This window comes from Cebus imitator, unplaced genomic scaffold, assembly GCF_001604975.1.
Source record: "Cebus imitator isolate Cc_AM_T3 unplaced genomic scaffold, Cebus_imitator-1.0 Scaffold98, whole genome shotgun sequence".
In the NCBI taxonomy this organism is placed as follows: domain Eukaryota; kingdom Metazoa; phylum Chordata; class Mammalia; order Primates; family Cebidae; genus Cebus; species Cebus imitator.
This window is the reverse complement of record NW_016107413.1, coordinates 2,124,222-2,146,060: the sequence shown is the minus strand read 5'-3', so window position 1 is coordinate 2,146,060 and position 21,839 is coordinate 2,124,222. Positions and strand designations below refer to the sequence as shown.

The following is a 21,839-nucleotide window of genomic DNA, read 5'->3' as shown; positions in this document are numbered from 1 at the left end:
AAAAAAAAAAAAAAAATAGCCGGGCACGGTGGCACGTCCTGTAGTCCCAGCTACTCTGTAGGCTGAGGTGGGAGGATCGCTTGAGCCCAGGAGTTCTGGGCTGTAGTGTGCTATGCCGATCGGGTGTCCGCACTAAGTTCAGGATCAATATGGTGACCTCCCGGGAGCAGGGGACCACCAGGTTGCCTAAGGAGGGGTGAACCAACCCAGGTCGGAAACAGAGCAGGCCAATACTCCCGTGATCAGTAGTGGGATTGTGCCTGTGAATAGCCATGGCATTCCAGCCTGGGCAACATAGCTAGACCCTGTCTCTGGGAAAAAAAAAAAAAAAGATAGACTTCACTAGACAATTTCCAAGGTCTTTCACACTTTAATGTTGTATGGAAGTACCTTGCCTCCAGTGGAAAACATTAACAACAACCAGCATTAAGCCAATATAAACCCACAGGTACTCTTATCCCTACTGCAAGAAGTTTTAAAATAGGGAAGGATTAGAGACACAGGCTGTATAGTTGGTAAACCAATATTATGTTGCACTTCCAAAATGACAACACAATATACACTTTAAATTTCAGCCTGCAAAATAAATTCCTTTCCTTAATATGGTCTCACATAGAAAATTATTTTTTAAGGTAACAAAAACTGCACTATGGCAATATGTGTATACATATATATTTTTTTGAGATGGAGTTTTGCTCTTGTTGCCCAGGCTGGAGTGCAATGGTGCGATCTCGGCTCACTGCAACCTCTGCCTCCCAGGTCCAAGCTATTCTCCTGCCTCAGCCTCTCGAGTAGCTGGGATTACAGGCACCTGCCACCATGCCTTAGTTATTTTGTATTTTTAGTAGAGACGGGGTTTCTCCATGTTGGTCATGCTGGTCTCAAATTCCTGACCTCAGATGATCCACCTGCCTCGGCCTCCCAAGGTGCTGGCATTACAGGCGTGAGCCACTGTGCCCAGCATGTCCACAATATTGTTAATTGCTTGTATTAGGTCTTTTTCCATTCAAAGTTATGGAATCTCAGGTCACATTCCTTAAGTGGGTGAAAAGTAAGTAGTTCAGAAGTAAAATTAGCTTCAGATAGGGGGATTGAGGATCAGACAATATAAGCAAGATTCCATCTCTCTCTCGCCATCCAGCTCTCAGCAGACAACTAAACACTGTGCATAATATACCAAGACTCCAAGACTCATAACCTACCTGCAGGAAGAGTGTATCTTCCCTGGTAGCTCTGCAAAAACATCTAAGGGAAACTGTTAATGGCCTGGCTTGAGTCAAATGGCTTTCCCTGAGTCAGAATCAATCATTGAGGTTAAATGGGTAGAAGACATTGATGTTAGTGCTGGTGCGGGGGAAGAAACTTACCTGACAAGTTCAGCTCCACATTGAAATATGTGCAATGCATTCCCCGTATGAAAGAGGTTTTCTGATAGCAGAAGAAGGGGAGAGGCACACATGACAGACTAGACAACAGATGGCCACTCTATCAATCCTGTCTGGACACTCAACTAAAGAATTACTGGCCTGGCCCTAGTTTATGTTTAACAAAGCTATCCAATTCCTAGTGGAGAAAAAGTAAGGATGGTATATTTATTTATGTTTTAAGCCAGCATCTAAAAAGAAACTGTTCTGCTTTCTAACCCCAGTGAAAATTACTAGTAATGTTGCTACCTATAAATCATGTATTGTATAAAAGCATTATATAATAGAAAAGTTTTAATAGGATTATTTTCAAATTCAACATCACTATAATGAGACAACAGAACAAACACACCAGTGTCTGCAATATTTTATTATGATAACATTAGAGTGGTAGTTATAAGTCGTCATGATCTCTTAAGAATGCAAGAAAAGAGATGCAATTCATTGTATGATAAAGTGAAGTGAGATGGTTCAAAAACAGTTTCAATTATAAGTGCATCAGAAGTTTTCAGTTTTTAATATTGATCCACTGGTTAGAATTTAATTGCACGTGTAAAAAGATTTAAAGCTGTTATTTTGTCCATAATTTCATATGCTCCTATCATAGCTAGTGCTCGAATTAGTTGATCTCTTAAAGCTGCAGCAGTTAGTGATAATTTGTTACTTTGTGTTTTCCATACAACAAGTGCTTGGTGGGCTCTCTCACTTAATGAAACAGTGCTGAAAAACATGATTAATAATATTAATAGTTAAATATTAATTAATGTTTAACATATATTAAAATTGCTAATAATTATTTGAATTTTCAATTAAGAACATTGCTTTTAACTCCTTAAATATTGTATATCTAGGTTTTCCAACCAATTTACCAGACTAAAGTGAGGATGAAATTAATTGGTGAAAAGAATCTATATAAAAGTTTGGCATGGAGCTTGGCACGTAGAAAGTTAATGTTAGCTTCACCCCATCCCTCGTTTCCTTACAGAAAATTAACAATCGGCGTAGTGGCTAACACCTGTAATCCCAGCACTTTGGGAGGCCAAGGTGAGTGGATCACCTGAGGTCAGGAGTTCGAGACCTGCCTGGCCAACGTGGAGAAACCCTGTCTCTACTAAAAACACAAAAATTAACCAGGCATGGTGGTGCTTGCCTGTAATCCCAGCTGCTTGGGAGGCTGAGGTAGGAGAATCACTTGAACCTGGGAGGCAGAGGCTGCAGTGAGCCGAGATTGCACCACTACACTCCAGCCTGGGCACCAAGAGTGAAACTCTGTCTCAAAAAAAAAAAGGGGGGGTGGGGGAGGGAAGGGAAAAAATTTAAAAAGAGAGAAGGAAAAAGAAAATCAACAATTCAGACTGACGCCCTTTTCGGCCTCAGCCCACCTGCACCCAGGTGAATAAACAGCCATGTTGCTCACACAAAGCCTGTTTGGGGGGGCAGGGGATCTCTTCATTCAAAGTACGAGTTTTAACATTTGGTGCCGAAATCCCAGACAGGGGAACTCGTATGGGAGATTAGTCCCCTGTTCCAACTTTCATAAAGAGATCTACCTACCGACCTGGAGTGATCAGACCAACCCACAGACGCACACCACCAGCTATTTTGGTAAACAGTCTCTCTTTTTGCTTTCCCATTCTTTTGTCTTTTCATTTCCACTTCCTCTCCCTTTCGGTTTCATCCTTTTTCCACCACAAAGACAAGGAAAATCAGGTAAACCAGGTTCTTCCATGTGGCTCAGGACTGGAAAAATCCTATGTAGGTCACAGATCTGGAGACCCAGTTTTCCATAGGGGTTTGACTACAATGGAGACGTTCACCCTAGTCACTCACCCACCAGGCTCATGGCTGATATTGGTGGCAGGTCAACATAGAGGACGCTCTCTTTGGCCACTCACCAATGAGGAGGTTCAACTCAGACTCAACTAGGGACGCCTATTAAGTGGCTGGGTTGAGTGCCCATTTTCCTTGTCTTTGCTGCCTTTCCAGAACCATGGGCAATCGTCCAGCCTCTATCCCTCCCTCCTGTCCACTGGCCTGTGTTCTAAAGAACCTCAAACCTCTTCACTGTCTCATGACCTAAAATCCAAACGCCTCATCTTCTTCTGTAACACTACCTGGCCACAATACAAGTTAAACAACAGCTCCAACTGGCCAAAAAATGGTACCTTTCATTTCCAAGATCTATTTTACAAGAGCAACTGGTCTAAAATTCCCTATATCCAGGAATTTTTTTTACACACCAATCCCTCCCTAATCGCTACTCCTTCTCTTCCCTTCCGTCTGCCCCTCCTTCCTCTGCCAATAACCCCAAATCCTCCTTGTTCATTAACCCTTCCCATCTTTCTCCTCCCCACCTGTCCAAACCAGGCCCTAATCTAGGACCTAACCCCACCCCCACAAGAGCCTTCCTCTTCTTCCTCTGCCCACAACCCACATCCTTATGCCCCTCCTGTCACCTCCCCACCTCATACACAGTCCAGCTTATAGTTTAGTCCGTTGGCTACCTCCTCTGTCCCTGCGCAACAATTCCCCCTTTGAGAGGTGGCTGTAGCCAAAGGCATAGTTAAGGTGCACGTTCCTTTCTCTTTGTCCAACCTTTCCCAAATTGGCCGCTGGTTAGGCTCCTTTTCATCAAATCCTCCAATACTTAACCCAGTCCTATAATCTCACCTGAAGCAACTTAAATGTCATCCTTACTTCTACTCTCACCCCTGAAGAACGCTTAATATGCATTTTATCATCCAATCAGCTCCTAACATTACAAAAAGTTACAGAAATTAAAATCTGGCCCTCAAACCCCGCAACAGGAATTAAGCAACCTCACCTTCAAGGGTTCAATAATAGGGAAAAATCTGCCTGGCGGCAGTGCATCTCAAAACTACAGATACTTGCCTCTGCCATAAGACAAATGCCAGCCACACCACCGGCTCATGAAAACTTCATAGCGCCCACAATGCAGTATCCAGCCACCCTTCCTGGACCTTGCTTCAAGTGTCAGAAACCTGGCCACTGGGCCAAGGAATGCCCGCAGCCCAGGATTCCTCCAAGCCCTGCCCCATTTGTGTGGGGCCCCCACAGAAAGTCAATTGTCCAATCACGTTGCTGTGCCCAGAGCTCCTGGAGCTCCAACCCTTGGCTTGGCAGCTGAAGACTAATGCTGCCCAAGCATCTCGAAAGCCCCCTGGACCATCATGGACGCCAAACTTCTGGTAACTCTTACAGTGGTGAGGTAAGTCCATCCCCTTCTTAATCAACACAGAGGCCACCCACCCTACGCTGCCTTCTTTTTAAGGACCTGTCTCCTTGGCCTCCATAACTGTTGTGGGAATTAACGGCAAGGCCTCCAGGCCTCTCAAAAATCCCCAAGTCTGGTGTCAATTAGCCAGCAATCCTTTCCACATTCTTTCCTAATCATCCCCACTTGTCTAGTTCCCCTGTTAGGCCGAGATATCCTAGCAAAATTATCTGCCTCCTTGACTATTCCTGGGCTGCAGCCACACCTCACTGCCACCCTCCTCCCAAAAACCATACTTCCCCTTATGTCCCCCTACCTTATCCCTAGGGTGTGGGACACCGCCTTCCCATCCATTGCCATGAGTCACTCACCCTTCATCATCCCTTTAAAACCTAACCACCCTTACCCTGCCCAGTGCCCCATCCCACAACAGGCTTTAAAAGATGTAAAGCCTGTTATCATCTGTCTATTGCAACATGCCCTTTTAATTCACCCTCCTGCTTCTTCAGCATCTATACTCAAAGGGGTATCGTGTATCCCCTTCCAAAGCCCAAATTTCTTCCCCTATCCTAGCTGTCCAAAATACCGGACAAACTCTACAGGATAGTCCAAGAACTCTGCCTCATCAATCAGAGTGTACTTCCCATCCACTCGGTTGTACCAAATCCCTATGACCTCCTGTCTTCCATACTCCCTTCCACAACTCACTATTCTGTTCTTAACCTCAAAAATGCTTCTTCTAAAGCCCAAATTTCTTCCCCATCTGTTATAATCTTTCGCCAGCATAAATGCACTCTCCCTGCTAACCATATCCAGTTAATTTCCCAAACCCAACCCCATCCACTAAACAACAGCTTCTCTCTTTCCTAGGCATTGTAGAATACTTTTGCATCTGAATACCAGGTTTTTGCCCCATAACCAAACAACTTTATAAACCTACAAAAGGAAACTTAGCTGATCCCATAAACCAAAATTTTTTCCCCCATTCTTCCTTTCGGTCGGTCGCTAAAGAAGGCCTTAGAGGCAGCCCCTACACTAGCGCTCTCCAACTCCTCTGAACCCTTCTCTGTCTACACAGCAGGAATAAAAGGCTGTGCCATTGGAATTCTTACACAGGAGCCAGGCCCACAGCCTGTAGCCTTTTCATCCAGACAACTTAACCTCACAGTCCGGGACTGGACCTCTTGACTACGAACGGCAGCAGCTGCCGCCCTAATACTCTTAGAATCCCTCACAATCACAGGCTATGCCCCACTTACCCTCTAGAGCTCTCACAACCTCCAAAGTTTTCTCTTTACATCTTAACACACTTACTTTCAGCCCCTCATCTTCTCCAGCTTTATTCAGTCGTCCCTACTACTTAAACCATACCTCAAAAACTCTGTTTCTATTATTTTCTGTCTAACTATAATCAAATTATCAAATTCACTGTACTCATTTACTTTTACATGCCCTGCTTTTGTTTAAGTTGTCAGTTTACACTTTTCCTCCAGGCAATTACAGCTAATATTTCACTCAATATGGCTCCCGTTCTCCACTCATACCCAATCTTGTTAATAAAAGTAAGTAGCTGCCTATAAATACCACCTGCTTCCTCATACAGCATGAAAACAAAAGCTCTCCCTCCACACCGCTACCCTACCAAGCCCCACTACACCCTTTAATAGCCACAGCCCTTGCTGGTTCCCTTGGCATTTGGGTCCAAAGCTCCAGCACCCTCAAAACACTTTCTCATCTTTTCACTTTACACTTCTAGTTCTGTCTAAGCCAAGGACCTTTTTTTCTTCTGTGGTTCTTCTTCTTCGTTTTTTTTTTTGTTTGTTTGTTTGTTTGCACAGTCTTACTCTGTCACCTAGGCTAGAGTGCAGTGACACGATCTCGGCTCACCGCAACCTCCGCCTCCTGGGTTCAGGCAATTCTCCTGCCTCAGCCTCCTGAGTAGCTGGGATTACAGGCACGTACCACCATGCCCAACTAATTTTTTGTATTTTTAGTAGAGATGGGGTTTCACCATGTTGACCAGGATGGTCTCGATCTCTTGACCTCGTGATCCACCCGCCTTGGCCTCCCAAAGTGCTGGGATTACAGGCTTGAGCCACCGCGCCCGGCCGCATGTGGTTCTTCTTCTTACATCTGCCTTCCTACCAACTAGATAGGCACTTGTACTCTAGTTTTCCTTACTCCCAAAATTCAGTTTGCTAATGGGGACAAAAGCTCCCTGTTCCTCTTGTGGTCCCAATACAACACAAGTGGCTCATTCCATTAATCTCCTTTCTTGTGGGGTTAAAACTTACTACTGCACTTGGCACAGGCCTTACCACATCAATCGGGACCTTCTGTAGCCTCTCCAATAATTTCTCTGCTAGCATTGGAAAATTAACTCCATCATTATCCCTCCTTCAAGCTCAAGTAGATTCCCTAGCTGCAGTTGTCCTCCAAAACTGCAGAGGTTTTAATTTAATGACTGCTAAAAAGGTCTTGGCCTATTCCTAAATAAAGCTGTTTTTATGTAAACCAGCCTGGCCTTGTATATAATACCATCAATAAATTAAAAGAGCCCAAAAGCTCATTAATCAGGCAAATGGTTATTCTGGACGTGGCTGGACACTCTCTAACTGGAGTCATGGCTTCTTCCAATCCTTAGTCCTCTAATACTATCTTTCCCTTTTTCTTATTTGAACCCTGTGTTTTTCCAATTAATCTCTCAATTCCTACAAAATTGTGTACAAGCAATAACCAATCAGTCAATAAGACAAATGCTCCTTCTAACAACCCTACAATATCACCCCTTTCCCTGAAATCCAGGACTTTGGGAGGTATGGTTGAGGTATGCAGTTTTATGGGGCTATTATCATGTCACATGTGCAACCCTGGACCCAGAAAGTCTGAAGTCCTGCCTGCCTTGGCTGATTATCCCCCACCGGTGACCTGTGTTCGCCATTAAGGAGCTTCCCCCAGATATAAAACTTCTCTTCCCACCCTACCATCTTAACTGTTATTATGATAATGTGAATACTCCTCACCCAACCTTGCCAGCTTAACTGTTCTTACAATAATGTATATACTCTTCACCTCACTCTGCCATCTTAACTGTTCTTGCTCTGTGAATATGCCTCCTCCCCACCCTACCATCTCAACTACTCTTATGCCTTATCCCACCCACCCACCACTGTAACTGAACTTATGGTAATGTGTACTCCTTTCCCCTACCCCCACCACTGTAACTGATCTTACTCTGTAACTTTCCACTGCCCACCTCAAACCTATAAAACCAACTCCTATCCCGCCGCCCTTCACTGACGCCCTTTTCGGCATCAGCCCACCTGCACCCAGGTGAATAAACAGCCATGTTGCTCACACACACACACATCCAAATCAATTTACATTCAGTTCTCAAGGCCTCAAAATCATAATTGTGGGTTATTTCCAGTAAACAGGTATATTACTGCTACTATACTATATGCTTTATAGCTTGATCTCACTTGATTCTCATGACAATTGTCCTACTCTTTACCAATGAAGAAACGAGGTCACCAGGAAGCTAAAGACTTGCCAAAGGTCAAAAAGTCAGTCTGTTCTCACAGCCCTTGTTCTTTATTATGCTAAATGGCCTTCCAACATGGATCACAAACATGTAATAAACTAAAATCAGCTTTCTACAGCAAAGCAGAGATTATATTAATATGAATGTTTCAAAACCATGCAATGTCAACATGATATAAATCAGAATTAGAATAAACTTGTACTGGCTGGGCACGGTGGCTCACGCCTGTAATCCCAGCACTTTAGGAGGCCGAGGCCGTAGATCACGAGGTCAAGAGATCGAGACCATCCTGGCCGACACAGTGAAACCCCGTCTCGATGAAAAAAAAAAAGAATAAACTTGTACCAAATGCTGTCATTTATACGTACCTCTTTGTAGGCATATCAGTTTCTGAGTTTGCCAGGTTTAGTTTTTGACATAAAAATTCAAAATTGGTTTCAGTGACGTTGTTGGCAACTATCTTGAATATCTTCTCTAAGACTTTCTCTATGTTTGGACATAAAAGAAAATGTATATATTTTGAAAAAGATAATCTATTTTGAGTTAATATTATATCTAGTTTTCTTATTTCTGTGCTTCTATGAAATATATATGTTAAGTAAAATTGAAAATGACAGTGCTGGCTGGGCGCAGTGGATCAAGCCTGTAATCCAGCACTTTGGGAGGCTGAGGTGGGTGGATAACCTGAGGTCAGGAGTTCAAGAGCAGCCTGGCCAACATGGCAAAACCCTGTCTCTAGTGAAAATATAAAAATTAGCCGGGCGTGTTGATGTGTGCCTGTAATCCCAGCTACTCAGGAGGCTAAGGCAGGAGAATCACTTGAACCTGGGAGGAGGAGGTTGCAGTGAGCTGGGACCACACCACTGTACTTTATCCTGGGCAACAGAGCAAGACTCTGTCTCAAAAAAAAAAAAAAAAAAAAAAATTAAAAAAAAAAAAAAAAAAAAAAAAAAAAAAGACAATGCAGATCTAAAATATGACTGAAATTTGAAACATATGTTCCATTTTTTTCTAAAATCCGAAAAATCCAACATTTAAAATGGCTGTTTTAAAGAATATTTATAAGGAACTTTAAAGTGATTCCCAAGCCTTTTAATTTCTTCTGGATTTGAAATGCATTTGACTTCTTCCTTCAATTCTGGTTTCTTTTATGGGTATGGGTATGTTTTGTTTTGTTTGGTGGAGAATGTGGGCAACAATTTTATGTGCTTCTTTATGTACCAACTTGAGAAACTAAGTTCACATCTACTATAAATATGGTGTATATATGTATATTTTATATTCAAGTCAATTATTTAATATGTTGGCTGAGCAATTAGTGATTTATTTAGTTTTTTTTTTTTTTTAAAAAGGGGTTTCATCATGTTGGTCAGGCTGGTCTTGAACTCCCGACCTTAGGTGATCCACCCGCCTTGGCCTCCAGAGTGCTTGGATTACAGGCGTGAGCCACCACACCCGGTCGATTTAGTTTTTTTAATTAAAACTTCCAGGTAACTTGAACAGGATCCGTTTTTCTTGAGAAAGGTACTGTGAGTTTTTTCTTTTCTTTTTTCTTTTCTTTTGAGACAGGGTCTCACTGTTGCTCAGACTGGAATGCAGTGGCATAATCACAGGTCACCACAGCCTCGACCTCCTGGGCTCAAGCAACTCTCCCACTTCACCCCACCAAGTAGCTGGGACCATAGGCATGCACCACCATGCCTGGCTAATTTATTATTTTTAATTTTTATTTATTTACTTATTTTGAGACAGAGTCTGGCTCTGTCGCCCAGGTTAGAGTATAGTTTCAAGACCTCGTCTCACTGCAACCTCCACCACCGGATTAGCTGGAACTACAGGCACCTCCTGATGAGCAATTCTCCTGCCTCGGCATCCCGAGTAGCTGGAACTACAGGCGTGTGCCACCACGCCTGGCTAATTTTTGTATTTTTAGTAGAGATAGGGTTTTGCCATGTTGGCCAGGCCAGTTTTGACCTCCTGGCTTCAAGAGATCTGCCCACCTCAGTTTTTAAAATTTTTTGTAGAGAGCAAGTCTCATTATACTTGATCTTAGCCAAAAGGCTGAGAAGCAATAAGGTCTCACTATATTGCCCAAGCCGGTCTCAAACTCTGGGGCATAAGTGATCCTCCTGCCTTGGCCTTCCAAAGTCCTGGAACTACAGGCATGAGCCACTACCCCCAGCCCATAAGAATTTTCAGAACTCAAGATGTACCATCCCCCATGTTCATCTCAAATATGTTCTATTTAAAACAGTTTTATATAAACTCCCTCAGGCTATATTTTATGCTACTGATATATATAAAATTCAAATCTTCTAACTAAAAGTTTAAGAAAAAGGCTCCATTTGTTAATTGCAGAATTATCTCCCATGCTGACTTTTGTCTGCCCTCACTGGGTGCCAAGCCTGCAGTATGAAGGCTTCTTGGACATAGGGAAAGGAGATAAATGTCTGAAATTTTGAGAATTCTCTTAAACCAGTCTCCCTTCTCTAAAGCACTGTACCTAACAGAAATACTTTGTGGATCCTAGAAAACCCTAAAATCTTTATTTTATAAAAATAGAATTACCATAAAACATCCCTTTTTATAGTAAAAATTAGGACAATCAACTTGCATAGTAAGTTAAAGAAGACAGATACTGTGGCTTTTAATTTTATATTTTAAGTTCCTTTATCAATGAAGCCCAAGTCTTGCAAAAGCTTCTAAATGACAGCCATGTATATGGAAGTATATTGTGACTTTAAGGACTAAGCAATTTTTCATGACTATCTCACTATGAAATTACATTAGTACATTGTCTCCTGATTATGTAGACAAGGTACATGATAGAATGATCTGAGGGGACAGTTTTGGGTATTCCATTTCCCCAAACCTGGATCAATACTGATTGGTCTCCTGCATTAAATTAGAGGACCAAAATCCATATTCACTCTGACTAGTGATGACAAGTAGCAAATCAGAGTCCTAGTTGGAAAAGCCTAACTGTTGAGAACCTAGCCCCAGGGAAAGAACAGGACAGTGAAGATTCCCTCCCAGACACTTGAAACCAGTCTCCATCTAGTCCATTTTAAAGAAAAAGGGCCTGCTCTCAGAAATAATCAAACACACAATGGACAGTTGTGATAAAGACTGTCTGAAGATTTCAGACAGATGTTCATAGTGTGCCAAAGACTGACTGGCATCAGTGGAATGGCTCCATGGGTTTCCCAGAAGGCCAAATGTCTTATTTATTTATTCTTAAAAATGGAAACAAGATCTCACTATGTTGCCCAGGCTGGGACTTGAACTTCTGAGCTCAAGTGATCCTCCTGCCTTGGCCTCCCAAAGTGTTAGGATTACAGGCATGCGCCATCACACCCAGCTCCAAATGTCTTTTAGAACAACTACATTTGGTAGAACTGAGCAGAACTGACAGATTTGTGTGTGGATTTTGAGTTTGGCCACAACCTCAATGAAACACCTATTGAAGGCCATTAAGGTCAATGGGTAAGAAGCAGCCCACCCCTCCACTTGGATTTGCCTATTTTCAGTGGCTCAATTTATATGGACCTGGATTAAATAATCTGAATTGTCAAAACAAATTTCTAACCTTCAGAACAGAAAGATGATAAATATTTTCATATCTCTGCCAGATTGAAAGCCTCCAATTAAAGCAAACCGTCTTTTAATTCATATCAGATAGTGTCTTGTGGCCAGGTGTGGTGGCTCACGCCTGTAATCCCAACACTGGGTGGCCAAGACAGGAGAATTGCTTGAGCTCAGAAATTCAAGACTAGCCTGGGCAACATAGCGAGACCCCGTCTCTACTAAAAAAAAATTAAAACTTAGCCAGGTGCAGCAACACATGCTTGTAGTCCCTGCTACTCAGGAGGCTGAGGTGGGAAGATTGCTGTAGCCCAAGGCTACAGCGAGTTGTGATCATGCCACTGCAGTCCAGCCTGGGTGTCAGAGTGAGACACTGTCTCAAAAAAAAATTAAATTAAATTAAATTAAATTGAAAAAGAAAGGACTTGTAAGATAGTCAATCACTCATCACCTACCATCTCTTTCATCTGCTCTCTGTAGATAGCGGGCAATAGTATACAACTGTTTTCCTTTACAGGTTTCCATTGGAGGTCTCAGCAAAGGGTTGTCATCAAAATTTATCTCCTTCAGTGAAAAAAGATTGTAGATATCACTAGGTAGAGCTGTCAGATTATTTCCTAGTAGAAAAAAAATTAGAATTGAATTACATCTTTCTATAAAAGAAAACTATGGGGGTAAATAACATCTATTATGTTTTGCTGGCAAAGTACCACAGGCCACTCACAATGCCAGCAGGTCATAAATTCTTTTTTTTTTTTTTTTTTTTTGAGACAGAATATCATTCTGTCCCCAGGCGCCAGGCTGGAATGCAGTGGTGCAGTCTCAGCTCACTGCAGCCTCCGCCTCCCGGGTTCAAGCAGTTCTCCTGCCTCAGCCTCCCTTGTAGCTGGGACTACAGGCGCGCGCCACCATGCCAAGCTAATTTTTGTATTTTTAGTAGAGACGGGGTTTCACCATGTTGGCCAGGATGGTCTCGATCTCTTGACCTCATGATCTGCCTGCCTGGGCCTCCCAAAGTGCTGGGATTATAGGCGTGAGCCACCTCGCCCAGCCAGGTCATAAATTATTTCTGATGTCCACATGCTAAGAGCAAAAAAAGAGTGTTTATAGAAACAGAGCTCTGGTTCCTTTCTCTCCTAGGGGTGGCAAAATGAGACAGAGACTATCCTCTTTTAATATAGCAAAGAACTTTATAGAGTAGATGTGATGGTAATTTTTAAACTAAACTGTTTATTCAGTATACTTTTAGATTTACAGAAATGTTGTAGAGATTGTAGCAAGTTCTTGTGTGTTCCTCAACTAGTTTTAGTTTCTCCTAATGTTATCTCACATTATCATATAACATTTGTTTAAGAAACCAATATTGGTACATTACTACTAAATACACTCCAGACTTTTCTGGATTCATTAGTTTTTCCATCAGTGTCCTTTTTCTGTTTCAGGAAATCTCACTGCATACAGTTATATCTCATTAGTCTCTTCTGGTCTGTGACAGTTTCTCAATCTTTCCTTGTTTTTCATGACCTTGACAGCTTTTTGGGGTGTTTGTTTGTATGTTTTTTGAGATGGAGATTTGCTGTTGTTGCCCAGGCTATAGTGCAATGGCGTGATCTCAGCTTACCGCCACCTCCACCTCATGGGTTCATGCAATTCTCCTGTCTCAGCCTCCCGAGTAGCTGAGATTATAGGCATATGCCACCACACCCAGGTAATTTTGTATTTTTAGTGGAGATGGAGTTTCTCCATGTTGATCAGGCTGGTCCCAAACTCCCAACTTCAGGCGATCCCCCCACCTCAGCCTCCCAAAGTGCTGGGATTACAGGGGTGAGCCACTGTGCCATGCCTACCTTGACAGTTTTAAGAAGTACTGGTTAGGAATTTTGTAGAATGTACCATAATTTGAATTTGTCTGATATGTTCTCATTATTAGACTGGGGTTATGGGTTTTTGGAAAGAATACCACAGAGGTCAAGTGCATTTATCACATTATACCAGAGATATCTCATATCCACATGACATCACTAATTATGTTAAATTTTATCTCTTGGATAACACATTCTCTGTCAGCATTCTCCAAGATAATGTTATAATTTTTTTTCCTTTCCATACTCTATTTTTTGGACGCAAGTCATTAAGACTAAGACTATTTTGTTTTGGTTATTGTAATGCTTTGCCTTGTAAATGACTCCATGTAAGATATTAGAGTATTATAGGGTGTAGAAGTATCAGGGGAGCCCATAGAGAAGGAAATGCAGAGAGAACGCTGACCTGAGGTTGTTTAGGAGTGTTTAGAGGAAGAGGTGAAGTTGGGTTCAGAAAGCGAAGAAATACTGAATGACTGGTTATAGGCAGAGAAGAGAGAAAAGAAATGAAAATATGTTCAGGCTCTCCCGCTCTTTCAAGTCAAGAACTTATACTTTTCTCTCATTTTCTGTACCTGGGTCAGTCATTTCCTTCTAATGGTCACTTAATACATTATGTTTACTCTTTGCCAATCTGTATCTTGTCAGATTGCAACTCAGACATTAATACTCTACTTACTGATTATGCTTATTGATTATGCATTCTGTGCCTTGTCAGCAAAATTTACAACTCAGACATTAATACTCTACATTTGATTATGCTTATTGATTATGCTCAACACTCACCACTCAGGTTTAGTTGCTGGAGATCATTTAAAGATAGCAAAGATGGTGGGAGATAACTTATTTGATTGTTGTGTGCATGTAAACTAACCAAATTTCTCAATTCTCCTATATTTCTTGGAATCTCTCTGATTGCATTATTTGAGATATCAAGTTCTTTAAGTTGAGTCATATTAGATAGCTCTCCTGGAAGTATTGTTAACTGTAACAAAGATTAAACAATTATACTTTTATAAATACATACATATTTACATGACTAAAACTTTTTCTAAAATCAAATGAAAGAGTTTTGTCTGTTGCTTTCATCTTAAAAAGGAGACTGCTATTTTTTTTTACGACAGAGTCTTGCCCTGTCACCCAGGCTGGAGTGCAATGCATGATCTCAGCTCACTGTAACTCCGCCTCCTGGGTTCAAGCGATTCTCCTGCCTCAGCCTCCTGAGTAGCTAGGATCACAGACACGTGCCACCACACCAGACTAATTTTTGTATTTTTCGTAGAGATGGGGTTTCACCATCCCTTGGTCTTGAACTCTTGACCTCATGATCCACCCTCCTCAACCTCCCAAAGTGCTGGGATTACAGGTGTGAGCCACCACGCCCAGCCCAAAAAGGAGATATTTTTATTATGTCACAAATTCTTTGTGACTGACTCTCCCTTCTAGCTAAAACCCACAAGATACTGTGTGACATCCAAGTACTTACCCGATCTGCCAGTGCTTCTAATTCAACCCTGTGGCTTGGTACCCACTTAGCTTACATTCGTATCATTCAGTGTTCATTGACTCCTTATCCCTTTCTTCTCTCCTTAGACCTGACCTTGGTGTGACTTCTTTCCCACCCCCCAGAAGTTCCAACGACTCCATCCCTCATTTGATCTCTTTATTCCTAGTCCTTTTTGTTTTTTTGGTTTGTTTGTTTTTGAGATGGAGATCTTGCTCTGTCGCCCAGGCTGGAGTGCAGTGGTGTGATCTCAGCTCACTGCAACCTCCGCCTCCCAGGTTCAGGCTATTCTCCTGCCTCAGCCTCCCAAGTAGCTGGGATCACAGGAGTGTGCCATCACACATAGCTAATTTTTGTTTTTTCAGTAAAATGGGGTTTCGCCATGGTGGCCAGCTGGTCTCGAACTCCTGACCTCAGGTGATCCTCCATCTCTGCCTCCCAAAGTGCTGGGATTACAGGTGTAAGCCAAGTTGCCAGGCCCCATTGCTCTTTATTCATCTCTTTTGTGTGTTTTTTTAGATTTCTAAATGACATGATACACGTTTTATACTTTTTATATGTGTTCCCAAGCACAAAATGCATTTTGACTAAATGTTTAGTAATGGAGTCACAGTTTGGCAATATGACCTTAAATAAAAATTCCTACTATAAAAAGTGTTGCAAAATTGCAGGAATTAAAATATTCTGTTAAGATGAAGAAGAAATATACATATTTAGAGAAAATAGGGCCATTATGAGTGGCTTTTGAAATAAAGGAAGTTCTATGAACAAAAGATTTTTGAATCTATAGGCACCTCTGGAATAACTAAACAACAAGGTACATACTGGATGTTGTGCTCATTGTTCTTCCAGGTATATAAGAAGCATAGGAAATAGTCCCCAACTTCACAGAGATTAAAATCTATTTCAGGGAACAGAATATATCCATATGAAAAAAATCAGGAAATAGAATGAAGCAATAGGTAATCCAATGCCAAAATAATACAATTAATAACTGATGAATGCAAGTTTAGAAAAGGTTCATTAGTACAAATAGATAACTAAAGTAAAGCTTCATATAAAAGTAGAACTTGAATAGCCTCTTAAGAATGAATAGGGTGCCAGGCTCAGTGGCTCACACCTGTAATCCCACCACTTTGGAAGGCTGAGGCAGGTGGATAATAGAAGTTCGAGACCAGCCTGCTCAACATGGTGAAATCCCATCTTTACTAAAAATACAAATATTAGCTGGATGTAGTGGGCACCTGTAATCCCAGCTACTTGAGAGCCTGACGAAGGGGAATCGCTTGAACTTGGGAGGCGGAGGTTGCAGTAAGCCAAGATAGCACCGCTGCCCTCCAGCCTGGGCGACAGAGTGAGGCTCAGTCTCAAAAATAAAAAAAATAAATAAATAGAATGAATTGGATTAGGAAAATGTTACAGAACACTTAAGATAAATGTCATGCATAATAATGGCCAGTGAGAAGCTAGCCAGCAAAGAAAGGTGATACAAAGCAGAGGGAGATTTGCTTGGATAAGGAGCATGGAACTAGGCTATGGCAAGACTTGAGAGCCAAGCCTATGAAGTAGCAGTCAGATCAAGACAGGTAGGCAGGTTCATTATTTGACATTAATTGAAACAAATATTCTTTTTTTTTTTTCACAAGGGTCTGAAGCCTCAGAAACAAATATTCTTTAATTACCTTCTCAACATTTACTAGAGGTGGTGTCTGAGAGCTGTGTGATGACAGAATTACTATAGAAGGTAAGTTCCTGTTGGGCAACCTTCCCTTAGCAAAATAAAAGCCCTTCGATTAACCTGACTCATCTTCAGATGACTGGTTAGTGACCATCTGCTATTATATAAATTAATTATTTGGGCATTTCATTTCTACCCCAAGGGAGTTGTCAAGTGATATTTTCAACTGCATGAGATATTCTTTTTGACAGGAGTTCTTGTAAATCATTTTTTCCATCTGATGACCTTTGCAATGATGTTACAAAGATGTGGACTGTTCCCTTGGGCAGCCATTCACTTCGAGTAGGCAACAGATATGCAATTTGGATTCCTGACAGGCAAGTATGATACATGGAGAATAGTCCTCTGCAATGAAGTCTGACAGCTTTGATAAGGCTTGCTAAAAGGGAGGATGCTCCTGGCATAAATCGATGCATGAAGTGAGTGATACCCAAGGACCAGGTTGTAGATAGTAACACTGGAAAATGAGGGAGATAATCCAACAGCTTTTTCAGAGGAAAAATGATACAATTTTGATATAATATGAGGTATAACTGATGATGGAAAAAGAACAAGAATGATTTCATGAGTTTAAGCCTGGCAGGTTTAAAAGAAAAACTGGCATCACAAACAGAAATGGTTTCAAAAGGAGATGGAAGAAAAATTAATTAACTTTGAAGTTATATTGAGTGTGTGACCACAAAAGAATAGAACATATATAATTTCCAGGAAAAAATATGGGAACTATGGGACTATAGCACTGGTATGAGATCAGCTCTATTTATGTAGACTTGGGGATAATCCTCATGTAAGTGACTAGCAGGTATGGTGAGAAAGGAGTTAATAAAAAAGAGAAAGTTAAGGACATAACATTGGAGATACCAACAGTTATCTTACAAGAGGAGAAAGTGAGATGATTGTGAATCAGAAAATGCATTAACTGATGGCTATATTGCAGAACTAAAAAGTGTCTTTTGGTACAAAATCAACTTTTAAACGCAAGGTGTATCATTATTCATTCAATCTGCTTAAGCAAGTATTCCCTGGAGTAGCTTTTCTGGAAATGTATTATATGATACATGTTATGTTAATAATGGTCAAATAAGTTTGGGAACATGGGTTAAATAGTACCAGGTGCAGGACTTTAGTGCAGGACTCTTCAGAGCTTTTAATAAATCAATATTCATTGCTTTTCTTTAAGAGAAAAACCTAGTGCTTCTTAAAACGATTTGATCATAGACACTGCTCTCTTCCTCCCTTTTTTTTGAGCAGATGCTCATGGGACTAGGGCTTTTAGGAGTAAACTTTGGGTAGTCTTATCTTAGATAATAGCTGTGTTCTTTTCTTTTGTTTACTAAGATCTTCATATAAATCAGTAATGTTTTCTTTTTTTTTTTTCTTGAGACAGTCACGCTGTTGCCAGGCTGGAGTGCAGTGGCGCAATCTCGGCTCACTGCAACCTCTGCCTCCCGGGTTCAAGCAATTCTCCTGCCTCAGCCTCCCAAGTAGCTGGGCCTATAGGTGCCCGCCACCATGCCCAGCTAATTTTTGTATTTTTAGCAGAGATAGGGTTTCACCATGTTGGCCAGGCTGGTCTCTAACTTCTGATCTCACGATCCACCTGCCTCGGCCTCCCAAAGTGCTGGGATTACAGGCATGAGCCACTGAATGTTTTAATTTTTAAAAAATTATTTCCATAAAATTTACTCTTAGAGTTTCAGTAAGATAAAATGCTAAACTCTAAAAATGTTAATTCTTATTGATCTAGCAATTCTTCAGGAAAAATTTCCTAAGGAAATAGTCTAAAATATGAAAAAGGCTGTATTTATGGAAAAATGCATCACAGCATTATTATGAAGAAAAATTTTAGCATTCATAAATGCACAACAAGAGGATTAGATCTATAAATCATGTACTGGTTATAACAATTATTGGGAAGATTGTTATATCAAAGAGAAATGCTTATTGATTAAAAAAGAGAATTTAAAATTGTGTAGTCTCTTATAATTCCTTATAAAACAATATGCATAATGGAAGAAAATGCTAAAAGTTGTGTCAGCATATGCCAGTAGTTATAATACAATGATATGCTTGTGGAATGATTTTTCTTTTACTTCTATCACTTTTCAAAGTTTCAATAATGTGTTTATATGATGTTCATAAGTTTAGAACTCTTTTTACAATTACCGAAATAAAAAGGAGTCTATAGAATTGTCAGCTTTCATTGCTTCATGTTTCTTTTTTTTTTTTTTTCAAGACAGGGTTTCACCATGTTGATCAGGCTGGTCATGAACTCCCAACCTCAGGTGATCTGCCTGCCTTGGCCTCCAAAGTGCTTGGATTACAGGCATGAGCCACCACGCCCGGCCCATGTTTCATTTTAATGAAATATTTTCCTGTACAGCTTTTGTATTGAGAAGTGTATTTATAAGCCATATTTAGTGGGGAGGGGGAAGCCTTTCATTTAAAAAATAAAATATTCTAGCTCAACTTAAAATACACATATGGTACACACAGATACACCACAGCTTGGATTCTGATCCCCTCCCTTCCCTCCTTCCACGCAAAGCCCACAATACCAATCTCTCAGGCAGGGCGCGGTGGCTCACGCCTGTAATCCCAGCACTTTGGGAGGCTGAGGTGGGCGGATCATGAGGTCAGGAGATCGAGACCATCCTGGCCATGGTGAAACCCCATCTCTATTAAAAAAAAAAAAAATACCAATCTCTCACCTTCCTCCCTTTTATCTGACTTATATTCAGCTGTTCCAGTGATTGAAGTTGGCACAGTTCAATAGGAAAATGTATAAATTGATTGCTTGAGAAGTTTAATTTCTGTATTCCTTTTAAATTACAGATGTCTGAAGAGATTTTCTGTAATTGGTTTTCTGAAAGATCAAGTACTCGCAAATTTTCTAAAGTACACAATTCTCTAGGGAAGGTTTCAAATTTGTTACAGCATAAAATAAGTACATGGAGTGATATCATATTAGAAATAGATGCTGGAATTTTCTTTATTTGGTTTTTACCAAGATCCAGGTATTTAAGATTAATAAGAGAACAAAAGTGCTCAGAAAATATGAGGAGTTTGTTTTCACTCAACTCTAAATGAAGCAGTTGTTTACCGAAAGATATATCCACAGGTATTTCTGAAATATAATTTCCATTAACACTCAGATAATAAAGAGAATCTAAAGCACACAGTCCCACTGGAAAATACATTATTTTGTTATAATTCAATTCAACTTTAGTTATTTTTTGGCAGTTTTTTATTTCAATGGGAACACCTGTGATTATGTTTCCTGAAAATTCTATATTGCATATATTATTAAGATGTGAGATACTGTCAGTTATTTTTACCATATTATTTCTGTTTACATGAAGTTTTCTTAAATTTTTAAGCTTATGGATGTTCTTAGGAAGTTCTGTTAATTTATTATCACTAAGACTAAGGCATTCTAACATTGCACAGTAAGATATTTTCTCTGGTATATTTTTCAATACATTTTTATCAAGTATAAGAATCCTAAGTTCCCTGAAATTCTCAATTTTGTGGGAAATAACTTCCAATTTATTGTCAGCCAGCTGGAGTTCTTTTATTTTGAGTAACTGAAAAATTTCCACAGCCAGAAAGGTAAGTTTATTGTGATCCAGTAAAAGTGTTTCTAAATTTTTAAGTTCCCTAATTTCTTTTGGCAAACTGCTTATCAGGTTTCCAGTAAGGTCTAGTGAAAATAACTTTGGAAGGAAGCAGAGAGCTTTAGGAAATATTGTCAACTGATTATATTCCAAATTGAGAATCCTCAAGTTTTTTAAACTAGGCAGAGTATCTGGTAAATGTCTTAACTTATTTTTACCCAAACTTAAAATTTCCAAGTTTCCAAGACATTCTAAGTCAGAAGGAAAATTTTCAATGTAATTGTTATTAAAAAAGAATTGTCTGATATTCCCAAGCTGTAAGATTTCTTTAGGTATATGTGATATGTGGTTGTGACTGACATTTAATATCCTTAAATTATGAAGCAACTGAATTTCAGATGGAAGCGATGATAATCCATTTTCTTGCAGCGATAGACTTTCAAGTCCTAGCAGATCACCTGAATCTGCCCCTTGAAAAGTTCTGATTTGATTCTTGTCTAAATATAGATATTTTACATATTTGATTTTTAAAATATCCTTAGGAAATTCCTGTAAACCCTTGGCCTCAAGGTTAACTGTAAAGTTATCTGCCTCTAAGCTAAGTTGTTTCTGATTTTCTTCAGAGACTTGTGGACTAACTTCTCCTACTGTATCATGAGATAGGAAGTTAACCAAAGCCTGATATTCTGCAATCCTCCCAGCTAGTGATGATAAACTCTGTGACGTTTCTGTTCTAGTGCTTGTTTCAGAAAATTGAAGATTTTTCTTTTCTTCTTCATTTCTCTTAGATTTGCTTCCAGAGGAAGAGGTTGACTCTAATGTATCACGTCTAGGATGTGTTTCATAAATCTGGCTAGAAGATTTCTTTTCCAGGTAATCAGAACCTTTGTTTATAGAATTTGATGTTTCTTTAATAAAGCCAGGCTCCTTCATTGACTGTGATCTAGATTCCTTCCTAAATTGATTAATAGTATCCTCTAGCTCTTCTGACATACCATCCTTTTCAGACATCTTATTTGCTGATATGTTTTATGTCAAAACAAAATTGTAACTTGATATTAATTTTCATATTTTTTCCTTTGAATCTACAAAACAAACATTGAAATTAAAAGATGTAATAAAGATGTTAAAATTACAAATGAACTTAAATACAACTATTTTATAAGGAATAATTTAATACAAATACACATAATTCATTTATAACAAATTAATTTTATATATGATTCCTGGTTAAGGATGGTTTATTGATTGCATGTACTTATCACTTGTTACTCTTTTTTTTTTTTTTTTTTTTTTTTTTTTTTTTTTTTTTTTTTTTTTTTTTTTTTTT

The 21,839-nt window shown here is 40.0% G+C and overlaps 1 protein-coding gene and 1 long non-coding RNA gene across 4 annotated transcripts in view; one reads left to right on the top strand and one right to left on the bottom strand.

Annotated features, from left to right (window-relative positions):
* LOC119472384 overlaps nucleotides 1-21,839 on the top strand; it is a 50,191-nt gene that overhangs the window by 1,791 nt on the left and 26,561 nt on the right. The window contains exon 2 of the long non-coding RNA XR_005201528.1: nucleotides 21,310-21,382. This is a non-coding gene — a long non-coding RNA (uncharacterized LOC119472384). The remainder of the gene's footprint in view (nucleotides 1-21,309; nucleotides 21,383-21,839) is intronic.
* The window catches only part of LRRD1 (leucine rich repeats and death domain containing 1), a 29,855-nt gene continuing 9,813 nt past the window's right edge, over nucleotides 1,798-21,839 (bottom strand). The window contains exons 1-5 of one of the 3 annotated variants that reach the window (XM_017536520.2): nucleotides 19,604-21,540; nucleotides 14,437-14,635; nucleotides 12,244-12,405; nucleotides 8,572-8,689; nucleotides 1,798-2,144 (exon numbers count right to left, since the gene is read on the bottom strand). In XM_017536520.2, the coding sequence (XP_017392009.1) occupies nucleotides 1,958-2,144; nucleotides 8,572-8,689; nucleotides 12,244-12,405; nucleotides 14,437-14,635; nucleotides 19,604-21,520 (2,583 nt within the window). In that variant the 5' untranslated portion in view covers nucleotides 21,521-21,540 and the 3' untranslated portion in view covers nucleotides 1,798-1,957. Of the gene's footprint in view, nucleotides 2,145-8,571; nucleotides 8,690-10,180; nucleotides 10,204-12,243; nucleotides 12,406-14,436; nucleotides 14,636-19,603; nucleotides 21,541-21,839 lie in introns of those variants that run through there. The other 2 variants (XM_037741309.1, XM_037741310.1) reach the window with 2 other exon arrangements.